The 21359-nt window shown below is 42.2% G+C and overlaps 3 protein-coding genes across 5 annotated transcripts in view; 1 reads left to right on the top strand and 2 right to left on the bottom strand.

Moving 5' to 3' along the window:
- The window catches only part of dock5 (dedicator of cytokinesis 5), a gene marked incomplete at its 5' end in the record, with an annotated part of 30628 nt that extends 24511 nt beyond the window's left edge, over nucleotides 1-6117 (top strand). The window contains 16 exons of one of the 3 annotated variants that reach the window (XM_083979369.1): nucleotides 38-128; nucleotides 253-372; nucleotides 686-775; nucleotides 1309-1413; nucleotides 1696-1837; nucleotides 2322-2403; nucleotides 2515-2599; nucleotides 2752-2838; nucleotides 2946-3122; nucleotides 3690-3773; nucleotides 3865-4002; nucleotides 4234-4382; nucleotides 4597-4741; nucleotides 4949-5108; nucleotides 5307-5425; nucleotides 5548-6117. In XM_083979369.1, coding sequence (XP_083835495.1) covers nucleotides 38-128; nucleotides 253-372; nucleotides 686-775; nucleotides 1309-1413; nucleotides 1696-1837; nucleotides 2322-2403; nucleotides 2515-2599; nucleotides 2752-2838; nucleotides 2946-3122; nucleotides 3690-3773; nucleotides 3865-4002; nucleotides 4234-4382; nucleotides 4597-4741; nucleotides 4949-5108; nucleotides 5307-5425; nucleotides 5548-5649 — 1876 coding nt within the window. In that variant the 3' untranslated portion in view covers nucleotides 5650-6117. Of the gene's footprint in view, nucleotides 1-37; nucleotides 129-252; nucleotides 373-685; nucleotides 776-1308; nucleotides 1414-1695; nucleotides 1838-2321; nucleotides 2404-2514; nucleotides 2600-2751; nucleotides 2839-2945; nucleotides 3123-3689; nucleotides 3774-3864; nucleotides 4003-4233; nucleotides 4407-4596; nucleotides 4742-4948; nucleotides 5109-5306; nucleotides 5426-5547 lie in introns of all 3 variants that reach the window. The other 2 variants (XM_083979368.1, XM_083979370.1) reach the window with 2 other exon arrangements.
- Nucleotides 6118-10498: 4381 nt separating this feature from the next.
- On the bottom strand, nucleotides 10499-11476 carry tas2r202 (taste receptor, type 2, member 202; the record flags this gene model as incomplete). Its single annotated transcript, XM_083978632.1, has 1 exon — nucleotides 10499-11476. The coding sequence occupies one exon, from the start codon at nucleotides 11474-11476 to the stop codon at nucleotides 10499-10501; it is 978 nt and encodes a 325-aa protein (XP_083834758.1).
- A 3240-nt stretch (nucleotides 11477-14716) lies between these two features.
- On the bottom strand, nucleotides 14717-20135 carry vsig8b (V-set and immunoglobulin domain containing 8b; the record flags this gene model as incomplete). The annotated part of the gene is made up of 7 exons (XM_083978631.1): nucleotides 14717-14942; nucleotides 15929-16067; nucleotides 16278-16400; nucleotides 16513-16665; nucleotides 16938-17139; nucleotides 17278-17447; nucleotides 20063-20135. 7 exons carry the CDS (start codon nucleotides 20133-20135, stop codon nucleotides 14717-14719), a joined length of 1086 nt encoding a protein of 361 aa, XP_083834757.1.
- Nucleotides 20136-21359: the final 1224 nt, after the last annotated feature.

Genomic DNA, 21359 nt, shown 5'->3' with positions numbered 1-21359 from the left:
TGCTACCTTTATCTAACTGATGTCCTTCTGCGACCAGGTACTTGTACAAGCTGAGAGATCTGCACCTGGACTGTGAGAACTACACAGAGGCAGCCTACACTTTGCTGCTACACGCTGAATTACTGGAGGTCTCTGACATATAAGTCTTTTTTTCATTTTAAACAAGATGGGATTTTATTATGTTGTAGCTGTTTCACCTTCTAAATGTTAATGTGAGTGTTGATTTAATGCCTCATACATTTGTATCCACAGTGGTCTGACAAGCCCTGTGCCCCTCATTTGATACCTCGAGACGGGGAGCATGTGTGGACCCAACAGGAGCTGAAAGAGAGGCTCATCCAGGAGATTATATGTTACCTGGACAAGGGAAAGGTGGGTTTTCACCGTTCTGCTGCTGGCCTGGCCCCAAATAAATCATGAATTACCCCAAATAATGTATGAAACCTTGTCAGTTAACATTGTGACACTCCAGAGGAAGTTACTAAAGCTCACACCCCAGCCACAGGTTCTTCTGCTGCTCATTGGCTCCTGCAGACTGACAGTTTTCTCTCCAAGCGGCGAGGTGGAGGATTTTGTAGAGGACAGCCGCGGGAGCCAGATGGCAAAGTCTAGCATGTGCTCCTGTGTTTTTATGTTCGTGTTTTTTATATCCCTTTTTAACTGAGCGATGCACATGTCTTCTCAGATGTGGGAGAAGGCCATTGAGCTGGGCAAGCAGCTGGCCAAGATGCATGAGAGCCACATGTTTGACTTCATGGAGCTCAGCCAGCTGCTGGTAAGAGGATATGTACATTGTAATTCAGCGCTACACAACACAAATACTGTCACTGCCAAATCTCTAAAATACCCCTGAAAGAAAGGCAGAAGTGGTTATGAAAACAACTTGAATGCAAATGATTTTATTGTTTCTGCCTGGTTTATGCTATTGAAATGAGGGGGATGAGTGTAGTGGACAGGGATTGTGTGCTGGTTTGAGTGTGATTTGTTGACAAAAAATAACTCAATGCTAGGAAGAGGAGATAAGTATTTGTTAGTCTGTTTACTGAACTCATTTTTACCCTGATAGTGCCTGCTGATTCTGGATTTGGGTTGTATTATGAAGGATCTAATTCTCTAATTGCTCAGTATGACTGTGCTTCAAAAATCTACCCACAAAAGAAAATGAGTCCTAACCATTTTTTTGTCTTTGCTTTGTGTTCTTTTTATTCTCTGAATTGTTTAATTCATTTTTTCCAACTACTAACAGACAAATTACAAGAAACTGTGTGTGTACAACAGCCTTGTCATCTCCCTTTTGCTCTGTCACAGAAAAAACAAGCCAAGTTCTATGAAAATATCATGCATGCGATGCGACCACAGCCGGAGTACTTTGCTGTAGGATATTATGGCCTTGGATTCCCTTCTTTCCTCAGGGTAAGAAAATGATTACCAGTTTCAATAAATAGAGACTTAGAGAGACCCTCATGTGTCTGTGCTTGTGCAGTGTGCTGGGTTTTGAAACATTTCTCAGGGCAATGTGCAATAATGCCGATAAAGGTTATTGGCTTTTTGATGACACAAAAGAATGTCAGGATGAATACCGACCTGTCAAGGCGCTGAACATGAACACCTCTCATGTATTATGGAAAATGAGCTCCATCATAATTCTAGCTTTTTGTTCCGTTTCATTCGTTGTATTACGTGCGTCCACTGCAGAACAAGATGTTCATCTACCGAGGGAAAGAGTACGAGTGGCTGGAAGACTTCAGCTTGAAGTTGCTCTCTCAGTTCCCCAACGCGGTGCGGATGACCAGCACAGCCGCCCCTGGAGACGACATCAGCAGCTCTCCTGGACAGCGTATCCTCAATTAATGAGTCGCACCAAGGCTTTTTAATTATCAAGATTTCTTTAGCCATGTTAGCCACACAGCTCTGGGGAAGCACGTTCAAGATGAATTGTAAGAACTTGTCATCTAGCGACCTCATCAGATCAATATTTAATTTGTCCAGCAGGTTTATGACCAAACACCCTACAAAACCAATTCCCATCAGCCTCAGCTGTAATTATCTGTTTATTGCTAATTAGCAGCTGTTAGCATGCTAATACACCATACTAAGATGGTGAACATGTTTAACAGTGCGCCTGCTTAATATTAGCATGTTTAGCATTGTCACAATGAGCGTGCAGACATGAATATTTAGAGTGCAGTCTGACAAAGCTGCTCACATGGCTTTAGACCCTTGTTTGACAATTACAGGAAAAAAAAACCTCATCCTGTACAACTTGTCGTTATCTGCTCTTCCACGCTGTTTCTGGTCTTATCCTTAGCTGAACTCCACAGACATCCAGTGCTTTACTGTCAAGCCTGTTCTCACTGTGCCGCACCAGTTTAAAGACAAGGGGGTTCCAGAGCAGATATTAAAGTGCGTAACAGAACACTTAAAGGCTGATTTATTTTCTCGTGAACACGCTGGGATTTATAGTTCTCTGGTCAAACCACTAACTCATTGCTGTCCTTCCCTGTTCTATTGCAGCTATTACAGAACCAATGAAGTGGACCAGTTCCAGTACTCCAGACCCTTTAGGAAAGGTGAAAAGGACCCAGACAATGAATTTGCAGTAAGCACTTTTTAAATTTACTTTTAATTACTAATCTTAAAAAAAAAAAGTATAAACAACTCTGTGTTTGCACATACCTCACTCTGAAGACTAATAAAGACATTAACAACAACAGCTTTTATTGTGTTATTGATATTTACTCTGCCCTGCAGACAATGTGGATTGAGAGAACAACCTACATTACTGCCTATCGCTTCCCTGGGATCCTGAAATGGTTTGAAGTCAAATCAGTCTCAGTGGTAAGAAGCAAGCGGGATGCTCTAACTGTGTATTTTTTCCCTGTGTTTTTTCTCTTTAGTCATTCCTCTAATTCGTATTATTCCTCATGTAATTCTCCCGGTGGCAGGAGGAGAACAGTCCTTTGGAGAACGCCGTAGAAACAATGGAGATGGCCAATGAAAAGCTGAGTAACCTTGTCCAGCATCAAGCCTGTGATCGCTCACTGTCCATCAACCCGCTGTCCATGATGCTCAGCGGCATCGTCGACCCAGCTGTCATGGGCGGCTTCTCCAACTATGAGAAGGTCTTAATTCTTTAACATGATTACTCGTTTGTCTGTTCCTGCACTTTGCTAAAAAAAATCAGTCAGCGTTTTTAATCAGGTCATTTTTACTTAGATTGCAATATCCTTGAAGCGAACACATGCAAAAAAAATTACAACAACAATTCCCACTTTACTTGCTACATGCAGAGAAATAAAAGTAATTACATCTACCATAGCCATCAATCACAAAAATTGTGACTCTATCGCTCCACAGACTGAACCTGCTAAATCAGCTTCAGGTTGTTTGCACAGTTAGTTCTAAAGTCATTGATTTGGAATAATGCACTGATATAAAATGTTGCAAAGCTAAACTAATAACATATAAGTAAAACAACTGCAATATTACATGAATTTGTGGATTCTTTTTTTTTCCATTAATGTGACTTTTAGCTGGCCTCAAGCCTCTTATGAGCAGCAAAGTTTTATTCATGAGGGAGCCACCGTGGCCTCTTTTGTCATGCTGTGAAAACCTTTTCATTGTTGCTCGCAGCCATGTTTAAAGCAAAAGGGTGTTTAAAGTTTCCATCCTGTTTTCATCCTCTGTAGGCGTTCTTCACAGACACCTACATCCAAGAGCACCCACAGGACCACGAGCGCATCGAGGTCCTCAAACACCTCATTGCTCTACAGGTAAATCCCCTCCGCTGTGGTCCTCACTTACCCTGCTCTGAAAGTAGAAGATGTTCTCGTAACGCTCAAGTGCCCATCTTCCCCCTTTCAGATCCCTCTCTTGGCAGATGGGATTCGCATCCACGGGGAGAAGGCGACGGAGCAGCTGAAGCCCTTACACAACCGTCTGGTTACTTGTTTCCAAGACCTTCGGGAAAAAGTGGAGAAGCATTATGGCGTCATAACCTTGGTGCGTTGCCAGCCGCAAACTCAATTTAATGTAAGAGGGTGCCAACTTAAGCTATTGGCCCTCTTGCCTTCCTATCAAACGCTTCTCATTCAAAGCAGAGTGTACATTATATTAGCGCAGGACCATAAATCTTCCTTTAGCCAGCCCAGTGCGACCCGTGTTGTGCCTGTCATTGTGCTCCTCCCCTGCCAAGATTCCCCGATGACGCTTAATCCCATTTGTGTGTCCCAGCCCTGCTCTCTCACTGAGAAGAAGAAGAGTCGCGTGGGCTCGGTGGTGATGCCCTACATCATGTCCTCCACCCTGCGCCGCATGTCCACCGTCTCAACCCTCTCCAACGCCTCCTCAGGCCTCTCCAGCGGCTCGGCGTCCTCCGACGGGCCCTCCTGCATCTCCTCCCAGGAGTCAGTCCCTTCATCTTTCCCCTGCTTCACTTTTCCCTCCTGTCTGGTTTTGGAGTTTGTGTTCCTGTGTTGTGTCTCCACCGGGGAGACCGCTTACTTCAAACACTGATTTTTGTCTTTGCTCAAATCAAAAGCTCTGTATGTCGCTGATTGTACGTTTCTATCTCCACCTCTGATTGTTCGCGTGCAGTTCCTTGTTGTCCCGTCCCACCGATCGCAGGGCGTCTGTCCTGTCCCGCTCAGAGGAGGACAACAGGATCGCCAGAAAAAACAGGAAGGAATGGAGCGTGAGCAAATCCCAGGTCTTACTGGAGCGACAGTCAGACACAGATGAGGTACAACTTTAATGTACAGGAGCTATTTTGATACAACTGTTTTCAGTGCAGTGTAAAACATACAGTACCTCAACTCAGGTGATTATATAAACTGAGACTAGGAGACCTTATTTCATCCTAATAATACACTTCTATTTTATAGCTGTGAATTGGGAATAGCTCCATTTCTCTTTTACATGAATTTCTTTGCTTTCCACTTGTATCCAGACGCCTCCGGAGAAGCAGCAAAGGCCCAAGAGTTTACAGATAGAAGGCCGACGACTCACCCTCTCCCTGTTCCAGGGTGTTTCATCCCAGCTCAATCTGTCCGGCCCTCTCAGCCCGCTGCCTGGCTCTCCACACACACCACAGACACCACGCAGTTACAGTACGTAGCAAACTAAAAGTTACCTTGTGACAAACAATACAGCCTTACTGTTTGTCTTGTTATTTTCTTTAAAAAATAATAATAAAAGGAAAAGAGGACTGCCATGTCTGCTAACTGTGTGTAACCGCCTCCTGGTGTATAGCACTAATCAGGTCACACACAGCCTGAAAAGCTCTCATTTCCTTTCTCCTGTGGTAGGCTACTCTTCGCTTCTCAGTGACAATGATGTCAATACGATTGACACCCCAGGGACACCACCACCCATGCCTCCCAAGAAACACCCGCACGAGATTGACAACCTCAGGATGTCTTCAGAGGTACGGCTGCTTGCAGAAAATAGCACACTCACACTGTTGCATATTTAATGGCATGTAAACGTTAAAATATTCTGTTTTTATTTCTATTTGAAGTCTTAGCCTGAACTCCTCTTTTCTCACAGTTCACTCCACCGCTGCCAATGAAAATCGAGAGCAAGCCTCCTCCACCCCCTCCGAAAACGCGGAAGTCGATGTTCCCCTCGTACGAGCACACCCCCCAGTAAGGCTACACCTACGCACAGGCCTTAAAGATTTCATTAATTCTCTGATTTGGCTGAGATGAGAAGTGCAGCCTCATTGGTGGCACTGTGCAAACGCCACAGTGGAGCGCGGATGCAGGGCCATCTACGTGGGATGTATACCAGATATTCAGCAGGGGAAAAAGTTCTTTCTGATGCAAGTCAGTAATAATTCCAAGCAGGCCTTTTGTTCTCGAGTTTCAGCAGTTTAGTTTTTAAGCCGCGAGGCAGGATGTGTATGGGGTTACTGTCGTATTAATGTACAACTGTAGAGCAATGATTCTGGGTGCAAAAGGTCACGACAGCCTTTGGATTCAGTTTTTGTTTTTTAAGCGGTAACGAAACAGTGATTAGATGATTTTATTCTTTATTCTTATTCTGGAAGAGAAGTCACTACGGTGTTCTTTTTATCACTAGCAGGGAAAAGGAATGACCAATGTTGCAATGTAATATTTTTTTTTTATGTGTGGAAGTGACACTGGATGACTTATCCCCCCACCCCCCAACCCCCACCTCCTCGCTGTGTACTGGCATTCCATATCCGAACAGGAAAAAAAAGCTGCATTAGACACAATGTCAACTTGATCAAGAGCAGGGAACACAATGTACAGAATGTAACTGATGTTTGGAAATGTGGTTATTTTGTGTTTGACGGTGGTGTCGAGTAACAACACTATGATCAAACCCGATTTCTCTAAACCGCAAAGTTTCAGAAACACTGGATGGCAATATTGAATGTGGTACAGATGACATATTTGTTTTGATGTGTACGATGAACTGAATACTGTAACTGATGCTTCCGAACTGCATCACATTGATGTTGATGCTCAGTGGATGTTTCTCCTTGAAGGAATAGTTCAGCATTTTGGGAAATGGCCTGATCTGCTTTCCTGTCCAGTCAGATGATAGATACCACTCTTGATGCACAGATAGCCTACATGTGTCTGGAAGGATAAATACAGAGCTGGAGCCAGCAGTTTGTGAGCTTAGCGTGGCATAAAAACGGGAACGGAGGAGAACAGCTAGCCTGGACAAAAGCATTTCAGCGCGCACCTTGGTTTTTGCACAGATCAAACAAATAAACATGAGGTGTTGATTAGTGAGCTCTCATAACGCTGGATTTAGTTTCCAGTGGATGGAGACATGCTAGCTGTTCCTCTCTTTTAGCCAAGCTAAGGTCAGGAGCTTTCCCCTTCATCAGCATATTTACTCCACAGACATGAGGTCGGTACCTGTCTCTGGACCAGGAAAGGGATAGTTCAACATTTTGGCAAATTTGCCTATTGCCATAATCCCTATAGTCATAGGAGTAGGTTCATTACCGTTAATTGTTGGTGCGTGTTGTTTTGCAGGGCAGAGACAGAGCTGCTCAGTGAACAGATACACAATCCAACAACTCCAAAATTCACCACGCTATTAGATAATGTAACATTACAACACATGAAGCAACTTCTGCGAACTACTTGCGCTTTTGAAATCACTCCGCCCAGAAGCCGTGTCTGTAGTTCCGGCTACGCATTTGCCTTAAAAACAACTCTGATCTCGTAATGTTACATTATGATTTCATAACGTGGTGAATGTGCAGTTTGCGTTTTGGAGTTGTTAGATTGTGTATTTGATTAGTTTTGAGTGACAGGGGACCTGTACTGTTCACCTCCATTGTGTTAGCTGAGCAGCTCACGTCTCTGCCCCGCCCATCTCAAAACAACATGCACCAATAATTAAAGGTAAAGAACCTACTGCTATGACTATAGGGATCATGGTAATAGGCAAATTTGCCAAAATGTTGAACTATCATTTTCAGAAGCACATTGACTAAAATTTTGAGCCGGTCCTAAAGGATGCTAACCGCTGTACGGTACAAATATAAATGCCTTTGAAGTTCACTTTAGTTTTATATTTCAGGTGTAGATAGATTGTCTGTTCATTATTGAAATTTAAATTATTGCACCTCATTAAAATTTTAATATTTCCATTGTTTCACACCCAGTGTGTATAGAGATGGTTTATTTGTATGCAGAGTAATTTGGGTCTAATTTCAGCGCAGCGCTCTAATGTGCTCTGTTTAATTTTGTATGTGCCTTCAGAGTGCTTAATCTATGCATGCAAGCTGTTTTGAAAAGGATCAAGTTGAATTTATAATTAAGCTGTCAGTATTTTAGATATATTTTTAAATTTTAAATTGTTTTACAAGGGATAAACTCTTTTGTACAATACACTTTTCCTAATAAGGATCAAAGAAACTTTATACAAACAATGCCTCAAGAGATGTATAATGATGTTTTTTTATGAACAAACTGTTGACTGAACACAAATAAAGACGTGTTAATAAGAGCAGAAAATATCTGTGGTTTTTGGTGTCGCTCGTTAATTTCGAGGACTCTTCATCTCTTAGGTCCAATCCCGTCCACACAGTGAAGACGGGTCACTCCCTGTGGCCTCACTGAAAACTTGCCGCTCCCACAGTCATTTAGATGCTAATGATGGTTTGAAAAACGATCCATTCAAGCTCAAAACATCGAACAAACTGGGATGAATCTGTTATGTATTTTAGATACACTTCCAGTAGGTGTGGGAAAACGATGGCTCTTTAGCTCACGTTGATGCTCATGCTAAAGAGTCCGCAGGGAGGAGTTTATGCAATGTTTATAGGAGTTGTGTGATGGGTGCTGGTCTTCCTAATCTGAGTTGTTAATGGCCTGTTCCTTCCTGTCAGATAGAGAGGTAAAAGATATCACTCTCCCTGCAAGTCTCAGGAGAAATGACTATTTGAAGCGATGTTCACCCATGCAAGAGAAGCAGCCCTGCAACTGGCAGCTTTAGCTGGATGCACAGGGGCATCTCCATAGAAACAATCTCCTTACTGTAAACATGTTTACAAATTCATGCTGTATAGAAATATGAGGACATCAATCATGACAGCTTCCCTCTTTTCCATTATATTACAGATACCTGTCCAGCCAGCTTTTACTGACGATCAGCCACTGACACGTCTATGTCTAATTTTAAATTGTCATAGTCGGACATTTCCCCTACTTTCAGACAGACCTCGGTGGAAAGTTGTACTCAGTTGGAAGTTGTTTTTCCCAGCAGATGGCTTCAAACTCTTTAAGTATTATTTCCCTGTGGTGCGCTTAAGTGCAGTTTTTATATGCCTGCACTGCCCCTCTACAATTCAGAGGGAAACATTCCTTTAACTCCACTACATTTATCTTGCAGCTGATTTTCTGATGAAGAATTTACATGAAAACATGACACAGAATTCAAATCACTGTTTAGCCTTTTGTGAGCCCTTACAGACAGACAGTGTCTAAGTTAATATACTATAGCACGTCTTTCAGCTGCTCCACCAAAGATATAATCACTGGCAACCTTGTCGATGGTTTCATTAAAGAAGCTTTTCACTCTAAAGAGGTGAAATTATCCAATAGTTCACAGAATAAAAATCCAAGGCCAAGCCAAAAAGTTAAGAACTCAAAATTGTATCAAAACGTAAAAAGCTGCTTAAACATGAATGAAACAAAATATATATTTTTGGATTATGAATAATCTAAATACCTCTTCAGACAGAAAGAGTGAAGAGTAAAGTCAGCGACTAGTGTTCCACCATTGTGTCCATGTTGCCCAGTGTTTGGAGCTGCTCTCCCCCTGTTATGCTAAAGCCGGCCCCCTCCCCTACAGAGAGAGACAGACAGGAGGGGTCGAAGCTGCAGGAGGCCTTGGTGCAACTTAACTTCCTGCATCAAAGGATAAAATATGCCCTCTCTTACTTTGTCCATTTAGTTGCTGGAGGGATCCGGCGCCTGTGTGTGCAGTGGGATTAGCTGCACTATTGTATCTCTGCTTTGAACCTCACTAGGTGGTGCCAGAGGGTGTGAACTAATGGAGCCTCGCAAAGAGATCTGCTGCATTTTTTAAACCTCTATTTACACAGGGTAGGTTTGCTGGGCATGAGTGCACTTTTCAGGAACGCCCAGCTTCACACACACACACACACACACACACACACACACACACACACACACACACACACACACACACACACACACACACACACACACACACACACACACACACACACACACACAAACAGAGCTACAGTGATACAAAGTCACACCTGGGAGCTGTCAAGTGTAGGCGCAACACACCTCTGTTGAGGACCAGTGAACAGACAAACAAGAGAAAGTGGTCATTATACATGCATTTCCCCATCAAGTCCTTTTTTTGTGTCACCTCTCTTGACTGGTACAGGAGTTTGGTGCAGCAACTCTCCAGTTACAAACACACACACACACACACACAGTCAGTCAGGTAGCAGCTTTAAACCATCTGCAACCTGACTGTGGAAAAACCTCTTAAAACCTCTGCGATGATAGAAAAAAAAAAGAAAGACTCCAGGTTGTGCATACTTTCTTGTTTTATTAATATGCTCTGTACTCACACCAAAGTCACATGTATTTTTCAACATTTTTAGATGGGTCCTGAGTTGCATCATGTCCTGGAAAACATCCTTTTGGATCTATTTTACAGCCTCTACTATTATTTGTCCTAATGAAATATTAATATTCATAGGTGAGATGAGTTTGTGATTTGGGCGGTGAGGAGGTTACCTGGCTGTGATCTGTGTCTTTCCTGCTCCTACTGACTAACAGCTGAATTACCTCGTGGATGTTAAAAAATTGTAATAAATGGTGATACATCAGGACAGTAGTCATTACTGAAATTGCTAGCACAAAAGATAAAAGAATAAGTTACCTCAAAGTTTTTAATAAATTCGAACAATGACCAATTGATTTGAGCACAAAGACCTCCACTGCAAAGCAATCTGGCTTTTTCATTTTTTCACTTTTGCAGGAGAGCTGGGTTTAGCTTTCTGTTCAGGCACCTTGAGGCAGGACAAACACGGGAACTCATCCAGGCAAATATTAACGTCGTGTATCAGAGCTTTCCAGAAAGTCTTCTTCCCGTAGATCAGCACCATGGCGCTGACGGTGGTGTAGATGGCCGTGAAGCAGAAGGTGAGCGTGAGGATGTTCTCGTGGTTCACGGTCATCTGGTAGTTCACGTACAGGTCGACCACGAGAAAGAGGGCGAAGACGGCCACCAGGGACAGGGCCATCTTGATCACCCTCATCTGAGAGCCCAGCTTGGGGGCGTGGGCTCCGTTGCTGCTGGCTTTCATGTGACGCAGATGGATGGCCAAGTGGATGGAGATGGAGATGCAGCATTTGGCCATGAGAAAACCCGGGAGAACATCAGATAGGAGCAGGTAAATGATTTCGTAAACCTGGCCGGAGGTGGTGTCGGGCATCAGAACCCCGCAGTCTCTGTTCACGCTGGTGTCGTTGTAGGTGTGAAACACCACCAGCATGGGCATGCAGGTGCCCAGGCCACAGAGAAGGATGAGGAAAACCGCTAGGGTCACGTGCTTGAGGATGATGGCCTGGATCTGTGTGTAGCAGCGGTTGGGTGTGCTCACCAGCTTGGTGCTGTAGTAGAAAGTGAGGAAGCCGGTGTCCCACATGATGGTGAACTTGAGGCTGTAGACGACCAGAAGCAAGACGGTGTAGAACGTCTGAGCGATGCGACACGTGGCGTCCACCTCATCCATGGTCATCCAGAAGTAACAGAGCAGCTGGTGAGCCACGTTGGCCACAGACAGAGCCACTATGATGGTCTCACTGGGACTCCACTGTTTCTTCTCTCTGTAGTTCAACAGACTCCTCAGGAGGATGTATGTGTTAAAGAAGACAGTGGTGACACTAAACAGACCTGTCAGTGCCCACAGCGCCACTTTATTTGCCCCCAACATAATGCTAATCGTTTACCCCGTACACATTGGCAGTGTAAACTTTTATGAGAAAAACTTAATCTTTCTACCTCTGTGCAGCACTCAGCAGTCTGTGTGGGGCTCTGAAGTGTTTTGTTTTGGCTGTGTTCAAAGAGATGACAAGAAGGCAGAAAATTATGCACACACACTCCAAACCAGACGATTCTTCATTTCCACCACAGAATGGAATCAGTCACAGTTTGTCACCGGGGCCTAGGGGAAAACATTCACACATTTAGCTTTTTGCAATGTGTAAAACAAATCCAAATATTCTCAATTAAAATATTCCATTATGGCTCCAATATATTAGAATTCTGCAGTTCAGGTGGCCGTACGCAAGGAGCAGCTGAGTTAAGAAGGTTTGAGCGATTAATAAAGAAACATCTTCCGTCTTTACCTCAAAGCTCCCCCGGGTCGGACCAGGCTTTTTATCACTCTCAATCCCACTCAAGCTTCCTGCTTACATTCTGTCTGCCTGCTCGTCCTCACAATACGTTGTCTGACTCAATACCTTTGGTTGCAGCTGAGGAATCCTTTGTTTTGTTTATCCAAGCTTTAAGCCTAGCCTGGAGTTGTCTGCCGGATGCACACAGCAAGGTGAAGTCCTTGGATTTAAATGTTTCTTGACTGGGATTTATATATAAGCATTAGATATGATTTGCATCAGTGCAGACCGCAGGTGGAGGTGGAGGTGTATTTGCATTGACATGATGTGGGCAGGATATGTGCTCATTATGGATCTCCAGTGACTTTACTGTATGTTGATCAGTGCAGCGTGACACATGCAAATGGCTGTTCCTGCTTGGTCACGAATTTACAAACACCAAACCACACACACACACACACACACACACACACACACACACACACACACACACACACACACACACACACACACACACACACACACACACACACACACACACACACACACACACACACACACACACACACACCTATTTACCAGATAAGAAAAGCAAATCACCTTTGAATCACCTTCAGCAGCCTGGTTGTAGTAATGTAACACCTTATCACTGTAGTTTGTGCCGCGGGGGACGCTAACTTTGTCAACAGATGTTTAACATGACTCTGACTTAAATTATATTACACTTTCACTTTTTGTTCCTCCTTTGTCTGATTTACCTACACAACTATCCTGTCAAAACAAGGTTTTATAAACTAATCTAATATGGCTTCATGAATAATACTTTAATTTAAATGCAGCCTGTTAATGTTGTGATTAGCCAATTTTATAACAAACGAGTAAGAACCAAATTTTATGCCCAGATTTTTTTGCCTTTTTGGACAATAGCATGAAACAATCTCTTTTTTATGCAAAAAGCTCTTTGAATCTGGATGTGAAGGCAAACTCTGCAGTGGGAGCCCTTCAAATAATTACTCTGCTAATGCTGTTAAAAGTTCTGCCTTCTAAGAAACTTATTAAAAGAAGAGATTATATGGTTTCCGACTGAGGTTCTCAGACAAGTATTTGTAATTAATTATTGTGTCTATTGGCCCAGTTCAAGCATGGATCAAAGGATGTGTTAGCACATAAAACAGGCTTTTGTTCACAGAGAACTGGTGCTTCAGATGGATGCGAACTTTGAAGCAAAAAGAAAGATTCAGACATGGATCTGTACACACAGAAAATGTGACTAGTTTTAATTTGTCTTTATGTGACACTTATCTTTTGTGTGTGTGTGTGTGTGTGTGTGTGTGTGTGTGTGTGTGCTCTCACTGTAAAAGAAACACAACAAAAACCTCACTGTTTAGAAATAAGTGAATTTTATGGTTAAATTTATTTCCAGGGGCCCAACAAACCTCCACCACTTCTAGCAGCTCCTATTAATTCATCACAAATACACCTTTTGAAGATAGGTCCAGGCCAACTGAGGCTCTTTTGAAGCGAGGCGGGGGCCGCAGGCACAGTGCTGACTCTGGCTGCTGAGGGTGGCAGCTGCAGGTTAGTGCCTCAACTATGAGCCGCTCCTCTATTAACTCGTTTACTGGCTGCTTTGCAAAAGCTGGAGCAATGCACCGCACAAACAAGGCAATTTTGCAGCGTGTTGTTCTGCAAATGGCAAATTTTCCAGGAGGCAAATTCACATGAAATTCAAAATTGACTTCACTGTTTCCAGATATTGTGACTCGGGAGCAGCTCTGGGTTTGAATTTGTATTGATCCAATTACACAAGAGAAAAATATCCAGTCTCCTCGCTGCGAGACACCAAAACAAGATCTGCTTGTCTGGCCATGTTTATGCAAAAAGATCAGACTTCTAAATCAAAGTTTTGCACCAAGTTTATTTTTTAATGATCTCTCCAAACACTCAAACATAACTACCCTTTCCAATTAAATTCTATTTGAACCTTTGGCCATGTAAATAATGTGACAGTTTAAATTCTGAGTGTGGGAAACATGTTTCTAATGTTTTTCTATTGTGTATCCGTTGTGTCATGGAGCCAGGACACAAATATCCAAACAGACGACATCCATCAGTTCTCCCTTTGTAGAATAATGTTTTTAATTTAAATATTTAATATATCAAAATGAATCAAATGATTCAGCTATGCATCATAGAAAATAATTAAATAAAAATATGTAATTCAGCTATATACATGTACACACTGCTTACGCTAAATCAGGTTAGTAATGTTAACAAACCTGTTCTTGTTCACAAAAGTGATGTAGCTACTGTACCACAGTGCAACCTGAAAACCAGCCATTTGCTCACGTTTGTCCAAGGGCTCGGGTTAGATTCCCCCAATATGTACACTATATACCAGATACATACTATTGTTCTACAGTTAAATATATGATACTGTACCATTTGTCACAAATATACTGTACATACTTTACAAAATATTTTCTCTTCAAAATAAAAGTATTTTCTTCAGAGGGTGTTTGATACAGAAGATACAGAATCAAACTATACCCAAGTAAACAGTTAATGGATTTGCACTTATACAGCACTTTTTTAGTTGCTTTACATTGTTAGTCACGGTCACTCACACACACACACACACACACATTCATACAGCGCTAGTAGCTATATTGCGCTTGGCATTCACACACTGATGATACATCAGGGGGAACTGTGGTCTATCTTAGCCAAGGACATTTCCACATGTGAACCAGCGACCCTCTGGTCAGTGGACGACCTCCTCCACCTCCTGAGCAACAGCCAATAGTCTTTCTTTCTTTCATGCTCCTGGATTGTGGCTACACAGGGTATCCATATTTATGGTCGTATTGAAGAGGAGCAGGATTCCGTCCTGACGTCCTGTTGCTCCCGCCTGTGTAGACGGAACCACGTCCAGATTCATGGACACTGGGCAGGTGGTTCCCCATCGTGTACTGCACCCCTGGGTGGGTGCGGTAGCCCATCACTGAGCGGAGGCTGGAGGCCCTGCTGGAGGGGCGGCTCTCTGGGGCCGGGGCGTCTTCCCTGAGGAGACAGAAATACATTTTTTTAAATATATATATATATATATATTAGGGGCTTTTCCGCCTTTAATGTACAGGACAGTTGAGAGAGACAGGAAATGGGAGGCAGAGGGAGGGGGAATGACATGCAGGACAGGGCCGCTCGGCATGGGACTCGAACCGGGGCCACCTGCAGAGGACTATAGCCTCAACACATGGGGCGGGTGCTCTACCAAGTGAGCTAAACACGGCCTCCATTAATACATTTTTAATCTTCCTGAAAAAAATTCCTTCCTGAGAAAAATAATATTTTGGAGTCATGGTTGATGAAGTTTGGCAAATATCAGAATTTTATCACAAAAACTGAATTTTTGAGAACATTTTGAATTCTGCTCTCATGGGAACAACTGCAGTCAATGTAAGAGTGGCATTTTTAAACATCAGATTTTCTCTTGTGAAGCAAAACACTTATCGTTAAAAACAAATCACCAACATTTCCATGCTGTCATGATGCAATTTATGTATTATCAGATTTTTGTTTAGTTAACATAATTTCTGACATTTTGACCATTTTTGAAATCTTGACAGTTGTTGCCCAGACAGTGACTCCCTGAGTTGATATATGAAGCTACACAGTAGGTCTCACTACCAGCCAATTAGCTCAGTGAGTTAAGAGCTGGTTCTTGGCCACAGAGGATGTGGGTTCAAGACCCAACAAAATTGAATTTTCTCTTTACACTGGTTTCAAATCTGCCCGCATGACAGTGAATGGCTTACTCAATTTGTGAAGCCACTGTTGAGCTACTACTTGCCAATTAGCTCAGTGTGATAGACAATGGTCTTTGGATCCGGAAGTTGCAGTTTATTGTAACTGGATCTGTGTATTATTATTTTATTTTGAACTTTTGAAAAGGACCCCAGGAAGACTAGCCTGGCGTTTGTGCGTCGGCTAATGGGGATCCTCAATAAACAATAAACAATAAACTGTTTCCAACACTGATGCAGTACCTTATCTCATTTGCGACCTCTTTCTGATAGCGGCGCTTATGGCAACAGCAGACCAGGAGCCAGATGAGAAGCAGGAGGAGGAGGAGGAGCAGGAAGGCCCCTATCACTGCTCCAGCGATGACACCCGCCCTATTGGTGGCTAAAACAGAGGACATGGTGGTTTAAGATCAAACAGATGCTGCTCTTTATTCTTTACAGTTATGGTTTCCAGTTTCCTCAAAAGGCTTCCACGTGATTTTGCCACTTGCATCACACTCAAACCATGCAGAAGCAAAATAAAAAGGTTCTTTTAGTATATAAAAACATTACGTACTAAGAGTAAAATTAGATGATGATATAATAGACTTACGGTTGTATGCATGCAGTACATATTTACACTGTGCACTGCCAACAGCATTTTTCGCCTCACACATGTAAGTTCCAGTGTAGCTGTCGGTATGGTTACTTATCAAAAGCTCCCCAGTCTGTTGGTCTGAATGAAAGAGGAGAGCATTCAGCGCAAGTATATTACACAAATACAGCACCATGAATGTGTTTTGGATGATTATAGAAAGGCCTTTTTGTCCGATAGGCTGCTTCCTTACTATTGGTTGCAGTGGCTGGTATTGCACCACCGCTCTCTCTGATCCATGTGTAAGAGAGAGGAGTAGATCCCTTAGAGGATTTGCAGCGGAGGGAGACTGTGCCGCCTCTCTCCTCACCACCTTCCACCCAACACTTTGGCTTTGATGGGGGAACTAGAGAGAGGAAATAAAGAAACACATGGAACACAAAAACTTCCTTTTTTTGAGAGTAATGTGTCAGTGCTCTGGCTCAGGGGGAGTTATGGGTGTGAAGGACCAGAACAAGTCTGGGTGGAGGGAAAGGTGTGATCACTGACTGTGAGGGAGGAGAAAAACGACAAAGAAATCAGACATTCCTTCTGAATGACAGCAACGGTTTAAGAGAGGACCGAAAGTGTGCTGAGAAAATGAACAAGTAAAACCAGTATTAAGGAATTCCTCCTCACCCATCACCACCAGAGTGACTTTTCGTGTATCAACACCCGGGGCTTTCTTGACTTTACACTGGTAGGTAGCTGTGTCTGAGAGCCTCACGTCGGCGATGGCAATGGAAGCGTCTCCCATTTTGGGATCTCCTGTGAAGCGGAGCCTTTTGGAGAGGCTGCTGCTCCCGTAGTAGTACGTCTGCCCCCCTGTATATGATAAGAGCTGAGATGCAAAGACAGCACTCAGTGATCTTCAAAGCAGATTTCTACAGAGCCAAGAGGCAAAAGATAGCCCCCCGCCCCCCTCTGAATGAATCCATGCTAAAGTTGACCTTGTGCCTCTGTCCTCTCAAACACCTACCAGTGTGTCTCTCTGCGTCATGTCTGGGCTGACGTTGAACCACTCCACATCCAGCTCTCCGTTGTCTCCTGAGGCGGGGGTGAAGGTGCATCCCAGGTTGACTGTGTCCCACTCAGGTTTTTGAATGGTTTGTGGCCCTGAGGAAGTTATCTGCAACGCCTCCGACACATCTGATGGGCCAGAACATTTTTTTGGTCAGATCTCATAATAGAGGCGACAGTTCATCCTCCCTCTGACTTTCAGAATCATCCACCGTGGCCAAAAGACAAAACATGAAAAAAATAATTTCTCTCTCAATGCATTAATATTTTTTTCCCCACTTAATGACATTCAAGCTCTGGGCCTGTGCTCATAAACAGTCTCAGAGTGGAGTAAGCCTGCTGATCTGTGTCTAATTGGCCTCTTAAGTCAAACTGAAGATTTGAGCGTTTGGAGCTGAAATAAGAGTAAAAGCGGTATTTTGGTTGAAATGAGTTATGTATTAATTTAAAAACTCTCCGGCGTCATTAATTGTCAGAAATGTATTGGTAAATGACGATGAAAACTGAATAGATGAGCAGACATGAAAAACATACTTGACAAGTGGCACAAACCCTGCTGACTCACTGTTTATGGCTGTAGGAATTAATTATTCCTGATAGCTTGTCGTTTATAGAAAGGACGCAATGCTAATTATTATTATGCAGAAGCACTTTTCCACAGATCTGAGTTATTTATCTTGATAATGTAGTCATTCAACTTTTTAGATGTTTAACCCTCACTAAATATCCAAATGGAGCATGTGGATAAATCAAATCAGATTCTCATCATTAAATCAACTAGAACGCTGTGAAAGCACTTTAATGCTGCCGCGACAAAACAAAGTATGTCAGAGGTATTTATGAAAGCGTGTAAACCGCAGATGTGATGAAGGGAGTCTGAAAAAAGCTCACATTAGTCACTCAAATGTTTACACTGTGAAAGCCCTCCTGGGCAAAGCACTGTGATCTACAGAAGACGTGTTTCCTATGTGCAGAGGCAGCTAAGCTAACTTGCCAAGTGAACACAGCCACTAAGCTTAATACAAAGAGCTGCAAATATTCAAATCCTGTGCACCTCCTCAGCAGCACAGACAGCGCGCTCGGTTACACTTTGCATTCAAGAAAGTCACACTACAAGAATCAAAGAATCAATCAAATCTTTAAACACGAGCAACAACAGCACCAAACCACTGATCTGATGATGGTGCAAAATGAAGAGTTGAGAGGTTTCCGCAGGATGAGAGTTTTGCAGGTAGACTACTTACATGTGTACTTTCTTTCCTCTACATTGCATTTGCTTTCACTTTTGTATTTACGCTGTTTGTTTATACAACTGAGCCTAATTATCAAATCAAATAAATCAAAATTGGAATGGAAATTTGTCGTGGGCATAATACAGCTGCTTTGTACTTGTAAAAACATACATACACCATACATTACAGTAGTAACACTGGCACACATATCAAAGAGAGAAAAGAGAGAAAAAGAAAAAAAGTGCAGGGAGTGCAATAAATAGTTTAAAATACTCATAAAACAAGTTCAAATAAAAAACATACTAAAAAACTAAAAGATCTCAATAGTCTAGTAGGAAGGAGGGGTCCCAATGTCCCCGAGACAAACATTTTTGAAACATGGTTTTTAAGGACCCTTAAGGTGTCTACTTAAGCTTTTTGCTTGTTGTCAACTAATGTCCCATGGGGGTTTTTTGGCGACCATTTTGAATTTATGTCCGCACGAATGGTGAAAACATGGAATGAGTGACAAAGCTAAAAGTGTGGGAGTGACCAGTTTAGAATTCTTAGAATTTCAAACATAATTCTAAATTGGTGGCTCCCACAGGTTTTTCACTCATTCCATGAATACACAATCCTTACAAGTTGTACCTCGTTGGAAAGGTGACTAATCAGGCTTTCCATCAGTCTAAAAGGCAACACCAACCGGAATTATTAAAAAGGGAGAAATTATGGCCTGAAAAAACATTTCCGAACTTTTTTTGAGTAATTTATACTAAAATACTATTCAGAGTTCATTTTTCTCTGATAAAGAGTGGTTTTATCATCCCAGTGACCTTTCCATTTAATTCCTGGTGTCAAAATTATCAGAAAAGGTGTGTTCATTTGTCTTTGTATGATGTCTGGTTTAGGAGTTGTGAAAATTGGCGTTTTCGCCATTCGTACGGACATAAATTCAAAATGTTGACCCGGACAAAAAGAAAAAATAAGTAGACACCTTAAGGGTCCTTAAAAACCATGTTTTAAAAATGTTTGTTTCGGGGACATTGGGACCCCTCCTTCCTACTCGACAATGGAGACAATAGAATTTCTCAAGGTCTTATATTTTTACAAATAGAAACGCCATTTAACCCTTATCAACGGCAAAAGAGATATGGATATGTTGGATATATACATTTGTAATATATATCCTATATATGTGTGTGTGTGTGTGTGTGTGTGTGTGTGTGTGGCGTGCGGGTGTACGTGTGTGCTACATGGTTCGCTGAGTGTCTGCTATGCAGTTCACTCAGTGACATTCAGATGGTTGTCTCAGAGCCTGTCAGGCGGGCTGGGCTATCGCATGAATAACTGATCCAGGAACCACCCAGAAAAAAACAAAACACCTGTTCTGTGAGTGATCGCATCCTCTCCACTTTGCATGTTTAGCATATTGAAGTCAGATAAAAGAACAGTGAAGGTGCAAATGAGGTCAAATCAGAGTAGTGCCAGGCGTTATAGTTGATTTGGCCTGCGATATGAACTAAGACTCACCTGTCCCCAGCTGGGTTGTTAACAGCAACAGCACAGCCAGTTTAAGCTTCACCACTGCCACTACCGGCTCCATTATGACCCTGAGAGCAAATATAACATGAGGTGAGGAAATTACTCTCATAACGTCCTCTCAGCAACTGTCTGATATATATACTGTATACATTTTTTTGTCTCTTATTTGATTTCATACTGGTGAAGAGTTCTGTGACAGCATAGTTGTCATCCACCTTCCTCAATACAGTCATATTAAATCTAACATGCACCCTGGAATGAAAGAATATCAATGGGAAACAAAAAGTACTTACACAAACTGTTTCTGTCCTCAGCCCACACTGCAGAGATAATTTAATGGAGTTCTGTAGAGCAATAAAGAAGTAAAGGGAGAAAAAAAAGTAGCTCTGACAAACCTTCAAATGAAGAAATAATCCAAAGTATGTGCTTCAAGCCCAGTCAGTGTTTCAGTACTGGTAAAGCTAGCTTATTTACCTCTCAGGTGAAACTCGGAAGCAGTAAGGGTGGCCCCACCCTCTCAGTCCATAGTTCAACTCTAGGCCACTCCTTAACATGTCAAACCTAATGCAGTTTCGTGAAAGAAAGGTTTCGGCCTTAGAAACTTGTGTCTGTTGGTTGGGAACATGTTTTTATTTATTAAAAATAAGAATCAGAAATCAGAAGAATATGCTTTTCTTGGTCTTACTCTGATACAAAGTCTTTTACATATTGAAAAAAGGAATCAGAAATCAGAAGAATTGGGTTTTCTTGGTTCAACTGTGGAGATAGTTTACATATTAAAAATAAGCATCAGAAATCAGAAAATAAGATTTAATTTGTCTGTACTGGTGGAACATGTTTTTACATGTCCAAAATAAGAATCAGGAAAATAGTTTCCATGGTCTTACTGTGGTAAACATGTTCCCTAATCACATACAGTGAACAGTAGCCGATGACAGAGATTAATGATTAACTTCTCTGAGTTAAAGTTAAATAACTTTTTTTGCTGTGCTGATTTTTTTCTTCTTCTCCTTTTTAAAGAAATACAGGTCAGCATCTCGTTGTTCAGTCATAATGCAGATCATGACTTCTTGTGTGCAGCTGTGCCTTAATAAAACACGGTTTACTCTGGATTTAATGTGGTTTGGATAAAATGGAATTTATTTCTCAAACTGGTGTTGTTTTTAAGGAGATATTCTTCTCTAAAATAAAGTCACCTTCATATTTGAGAACACAGATGCATTTCCTCCCACAACACACCCTCCTGACACACCCATGGAAACAAACTTTGTTATTTTTGTTCACA

This window comes from Trachurus trachurus, assembly GCF_905171665.1.
Source record: "Trachurus trachurus genome assembly, chromosome: 9".
Lineage (NCBI taxonomy): Eukaryota > Metazoa > Chordata > Actinopteri > Carangiformes > Carangidae > Trachurus > Trachurus trachurus.
Note: the sequence above shows the minus strand (reverse complement) of the source record. Positions and strands in the feature narration are given on the sequence as shown.